This window comes from Morus notabilis, unplaced genomic scaffold (genome assembly GCF_000414095.1).
Source record: "Morus notabilis unplaced genomic scaffold, ASM41409v2 Scaffold78, whole genome shotgun sequence".
In the NCBI taxonomy this organism is placed as follows: Eukaryota; Viridiplantae; Streptophyta; class Magnoliopsida; order Rosales; family Moraceae; genus Morus; species Morus notabilis.
In genome coordinates this window covers 1,861,115-1,866,655 of record NW_010367622.1, presented here as the reverse complement: position 1 = coordinate 1,866,655, position 5,541 = coordinate 1,861,115, and the positions used below count along the sequence as shown (strand labels likewise).

General features: G+C 35.2%; 1 protein-coding gene across 2 annotated transcripts; it reads left to right on the top strand.

Moving 5' to 3' along the window:
• The first annotated feature begins 266 nt into the window (after positions 1–266).
• Positions 267–5,332, top strand: LOC21410590 (protein PLANT CADMIUM RESISTANCE 10). Of its 2 annotated transcripts, none has more exons than XM_024175433.1 (4): positions 267–455; positions 2,044–2,280; positions 4,433–4,646; positions 4,864–5,332. In XM_024175433.1, exons 2-4 carry the CDS (start codon positions 2,112–2,114, stop codon positions 5,123–5,125), a joined length of 645 nt encoding a protein of 214 aa, XP_024031201.1. In that variant the 5' UTR covers positions 267–455; positions 2,044–2,111; the 3' UTR covers positions 5,126–5,332. The 2 variants fall into 2 exon arrangements, with proteins under 2 accessions (XP_024031201.1, XP_010111332.2); XM_010113030.2 differs by having other exon boundaries at positions 4,433–4,659; positions 4,864–5,118.
• Positions 5,333–5,541: the final 209 nt, after the last annotated feature.

Here is a 5,541-nt window from a genome sequence, read left to right as displayed (position 1 = left end):
ATATTTGAACAGAAAACTTCAAATAATGTAGTTTGAATTGAAGTTCGAATTGATATTTAGATATATAATTAAAATTTTAATTTATATAAAGAATAAAATTTAAATTTATAAGTATAAGAAATAGAGAGAATAAATACATATTTATTGTTTAAAAATAATTTAAACATACTTAAAAGGTAGTTAAACTCATTAGGTAGTTTAACTCAATTTAAGTTGAGAAAATAATTCAAATTATATCAAATATGAGTTTAAATTGTGCACACCGTTGAAGTGAATTACACTAGTAAAACGAATGGGGCTTTAATCCTTCGTTTATACCAGGAGGATGCACGCCATAGACATCCCAAAGTCACCAAATTTTTGTTACCGGAAACGGAAAGCTCAGAGAAAGAAGAGAAAAATCGAAGAACGCAACACTAAATTGGTGATGGCAACAGCTGTTCTTTGATTTCGAGGTTAGTGTGTTTCTTCTTTTCCCATTTCTTCTTCACATCGAAAGACCCAAACCAATTCTAACTTTTCTTTTGTGAAAATAAGTTCTCTGCAAGTATTGATTCTTTGATCGGATATAACGATTTCGCGACTTAAATTGTTTTCTCTACTTTGAAACGAAAAAATTTCCATGATTTTTGTGAAAAGGATGTTCGGTTTGGACTTATTAATTTCAGATTTATATATTGAAAGTGGAAGCTGAATGATCATGTAAATTTAGAGGTTCTTTAATATTGATGGTGGAGATGATTGGAATTTTGACAATTTGTTGGGTTTGTCGCTGAAATAGTTAAAGGAAGAGGAGGGAACAAAAAGAATAAAAAAATAAAGCCAAATAGAGAAACATTATCGTAATGTTCTTGATCAATTTTTAAGTGGTTGCTCCAATTGGGTTGGAGCTCCCCCAAGGATTGATTCTATGAAACTAGAAGATCTGATAAAAAAGAAGAAATATCAGATAGATTTTTTTTCCCCCTCTCGTTTAGTTTTCGTTTGTGTAGTCCATATTTATTAGGCTGTAAAGAGGCTCCTGTATCCATTGCTTGGACTATTTTAAAACGATTTTAATGCATCTTAGGTTGCTAAAGACTGAGACTTATAAAATTTTCAAAATGTTAAACTAGATGGAATAAACTAGATGACCTAGACTCTTAAGAGGCCAATTTGAACTGTAAAATTAAATGGTGCCATGCTCTACAACTGATTATGCTTCTAACTTCTGATATTCGGATCCCATCTAATTTGCTTTTAATTTCGTTTGAAACACATTTTTCAGGAATACTTTTTTGCGATTGTAAAATCCGCTGAGGTTGAAATCGGTGAGACTCCTAATGGCCAATCTGTTTTATGGGGTTGGGTGTTGGGTAATAAAAAAAATGTGAGTGAGTTAGGCAATACTAAAGTGTACGAGGAACGATATTTGCTTAAGATTGGGTGGAACCTTGTAAAGAAATGAGGGGAAATTAGTGAGATGGTTTCTTTGTGCACACCAGATTCCAGAAACTTGAAATGCAGAAGTATGAGGAAGTTGGGTTGATTCAAGTTAATGAGACAAGGGCAATTGGAGGTTAAAATAGCATGTAAAGAAAAAGTGAATGGTGGAGAAAACCTTCATGATACGAGGACTTGGTATATTTTGAAAAAATGCATGAAGCTGAACCTAAAGAATTTGTAGGAAAAGTTAGCAAAATAAGAAAACATGGATTATCTCAAATAATCAAAGGAACACAACTTCATATTTGTATGCGTGTTTGCTTGTCCAATCATGTTACCGTTGACTTGTGTGTATGTGGCATATATTTATATTGCTTTTGCTTTGATCATGTTCTCACCCTTCTCTATGATGAATGTCATGTTAGCCATTGAATATGAAAGGTTTTTGACTTCTCAGTCCTCAATGCTTTGTCATTGACTTCTAATTGGATTAGAATATGAGACTGGCTGTAATGTTGTTATTAGCTTTCATTATGAGCTTACAGTATTGTCTTTCAGCGCATCAACGTGCTTATCATTCTCTCTCTCTCTCTCTTCTGGTTTTTTTTTTCTCCCCAGAGAATCAAGCTAGGGCATTTGGGAGAGAAAGAAGTTGTCAGGTAGAAGTAAACGACTTAGAAAGAAGGATGAAAAGCCAAAGAAGTTATGAGCCACCTCCTTACATTCCCTTGGGACAATCAGATTCTGAAGCAGACATTCAGCATAATAAAGATCCTCTCACTCATCACCGTGTTAGTGAGGGGCCATCCCAATGGTCGTCTGGAATCTGTGCATGCTGCGATGATTTGCAGAGCTGTATGCTACTTTCTGCCTTGTGTGCTTGATTTATCAGAAGGAAAAAAAAAATATATGAAGGTGCCTCTTGAGTATAGAAAAAGAAAATATTTTCTTGATCTTTCTACTGCCTTTTGTCTTTGCAGTTGTAGCTTTAAAAGTGTTTTAAGAAAGGCCCGAACACCATTAAAATGTTCTATTAGGTGGTAGAGTTTTTGTGGCTCAAAAGTTGGTTCTAGATAATGATTTCTGAACGACTCGTAATAAAGTGTTAGGTCAATTCTATGATGGGTCTAGCTCTTACATGTGATATCATGGCTAGGCTTTATTAGTAGTCAATTGCTGGTTTTTATGGATCATTTTATGATAAAGCCTAAGTCGTTAAATATGCTCTCAATTGCAAAACACGATAAGCAAAATTCTCATAACTATAGGCTGTCTAGAAATTCATTCAAAATACATCGAGTCAAAGAACTTTCGTACAGAAACTATAGCAGCTGCATTCTGTGAAGCTGGTTAGCCTCTTCTGACAAAATGGTTCAACTGTGAGAAGAATGACCATCTGACTGCTTGCAGAAGCAACTAGGAAGTTAATTGGAGTTCTAACTTCTAAGATTATCTACTTCTGTGACAAAAACTGAGCTCAATTTATTTTCGAAGGCATAGTACAGACTACAGACATGGCTATCTAAATGTTAGGCTCTTTAAAAATAAAGTCTGAAATTTACTGAACTTTGACAGTGCTGAGATGACATGGATGTCATACAAATATAATTATTTAATTCTTAAGAGCAAGAACCTTGTGTGTCTAAGGTTAATTTAGTTCTCAAATGGAGCCTCTAGGAGTTGCATTTCAAATTGTGTTACAAGGTAAGATCTAGAATTTCATGAAGTTTCCAATTTTTCATTAGTCATGTCATCTCGAAATTTCTTGGATTTCATATAGCCGACCCCAATTAAGTTGGGATTAAGGCTTTTTGTTGTTGTTGTTGTTGTGTTGTTGTTGCATGTCATCTCGAAATTTCTTGGATTTCATATCGCTTTACATGTTTGATTGTTCATCTTACTTGGTATTTACTACATGAAGATTACTAATTTTAACTAGAGAAGGTAGTATCAGGCGATCATTGGTATTGTTCCTTTTACATAGTTAATTTCTTAGCTTGAAGTATTTTAAGCGTGGGGCTCGTGACTTTTTTTTGGGCAACTCTTAATGCTCTATTTTACATTGTTACAGAACAGCCATAGAAAACTTCATTCTGTTTTTAACTTGTTTTGCACACCGTTCATTATATATTGTTCCTTCTGCTGGTGTATTAGAATTTCTGCTACTGTATATTTAAGTGTAGCACTAGTGTCTTATCGTATCCCTTCGTTTCTCTTTTTACTCGTCACTGTCTACTATTCATGCCTTCTTGTAGTAAAGCAGTTGGAAAGAGCTTCACTTTTGTTAACTTGTTGCACTAATTCTTCCTCTTCTCTGAGAAACTTGATGTATCCGCCATATAAGCTGCCTAAAGCTATCTGAAATTAGCTGTTGTCAAAAATTTATCAACTAAAAGTTCTCTTAAAACGTGTCCCCTTCCCTCAGACGTCATTTTTTCAGTTGGTTATTATTTATACATGAATTCTGAAGTTAAAACTGCAGTCATATTTCAGAACATTTGGATAATTGTTAGTGGAAGTGTTAGGATCCTTTAATAAAGCTCTAAGCTGTTAGAGTATAGTTAGTAGTGTGGTAGTAGTGCTTAGAAGAGGGAGAATAGTATAAAGAGGAATTAGGAGTTAGGGAGGAGGGAGATTATTTGGGATTTCGAAAAGACTTGGGAGAGTTGGTGATCTCTCGAATACCACCGAAGTTAGGAGTTCTCTGGAGTCCTCAAATACTCCAGTCTATCCATCCATGTTTTCTTTTGGTTGTTCTTGATTTTGGTTTGCAAGAGCTGGAGTTGAAGTTGATTAATAAAAGTTATAATTTTCCTTCCAATTTCTAGTCAATTTTCTGGTTAGAGTGTATGTGTTTGGGGCTGTGAATTCCAGGTACCTAACAGGAAGTGTCTTTATTTTCACGTGTTTCTTGTGAAGATATTCATCTGTGATTCAGTGGATATGTTCCATCAGATTAATAAGGGGAAACTATCACTTGACAGCAGTCTGGCTTTTCCTTCAACAGGTTGTATAGGCTTATTTTGCCCCTGCTTTCTCTTTGGAAAGAATGCAGAATTTCTGGGTTCTGGAACATTGATTGGATCGTGCACGACCCATTTTATTCTGTGTGGACTCCTTAGTACCGTCTGCTGCTTATTAACTGATGGCCTCTTGTTGGGTTTACCTGCATGCTTCGTTGCTTCTTATGCTTGTGGCTATCGCAGGGCTCTACGATCAAGGTATACTCTGCAGGTATGACACCTACGTAATTGTTGGCATTATTGATAACAAAAGGCATCGAATTTTCTTCCTCGTCCCTTTCATCACATGCAATTCTTTCTCCTTGACTATAATTTGAAATTCTTCGGAGCCATGTACTACAAAGATATAACTAAAGCCTCGAGGTTGTATGATGCTAATAAGGTTCTTGCGATGTCTTATTGCTGCGTTGTACAGGAAGCACCATGCGGAGACTTTGTTACGCATCTCTTCTGTCATCTGTGTGCTAATTGTCAAGAATACAGGGAGATCCGTGAAAGATCGGGATCAAGTCCTGATCTTAACCTGGCCATTGTTACAGCTCCGCCAGTTCAGAAGATGGAATCAGCCTCAGAGAGCAACGCCGCCGCCTAGACATTCTCGTGAGCCAGATGAGTGGTATCTTGGCTCAAGTTGTATCATGAGGATTGTCCGTACACTTGTTACATTTTGTTTATGACTTGTATGTCTGTTGATAAGGTGATTTGAGTTTCTTCATTGTACTGGTTTGGCTTATCTTCAACCTATATGTTGTCCCCTTAGCTGTTCGCTTTTACTCGATGCAGAATTCTCAAGGCTCCTTTCTCTACTTTTATTTTCTAATTAAGAAAATATGTAATCTGACAATTTTTACTGCAAAAATTTATTGGGTATTTATGATTTTGTACCTTGTATTTTGAGTTTATCTACACAAAATTCTTTGCCCAAACTTTATATTCAATGTCAAATTCTTACTTTTTCTAGATCAACCACTCATTTTAATTTTTGAACTGACCCTCTTTAGATTATGGTTAAACTTGTATTAAAAAACTAATAAATTTGCTGTTTGCAACTTAACTTGAAAATACTTTTATTATTATTATTTCAATTTTTAAA

Excerpts from the sequence above, each read along its gene's own strand:
- LOC21410590 (XM_024175433.1), top strand. The coding sequence starts at position 2,112 with ATGAAAAGCCAAAGAAGTTATGAGCCACCTCCTTACATTCCCTTGGGA. Across the intron at positions 2,281-4,432 it reads CTGCGATGATTTGCAGAGCT|GTTGTATAGGCTTATTTTGC; the intron begins GTATGCTACTTT and ends TTCCTTCAACAG. Across the intron at positions 4,647-4,863 it reads CGCAGGGCTCTACGATCAAG|GAAGCACCATGCGGAGACTT; the intron begins GTATACTCTGCA and ends TGCGTTGTACAG.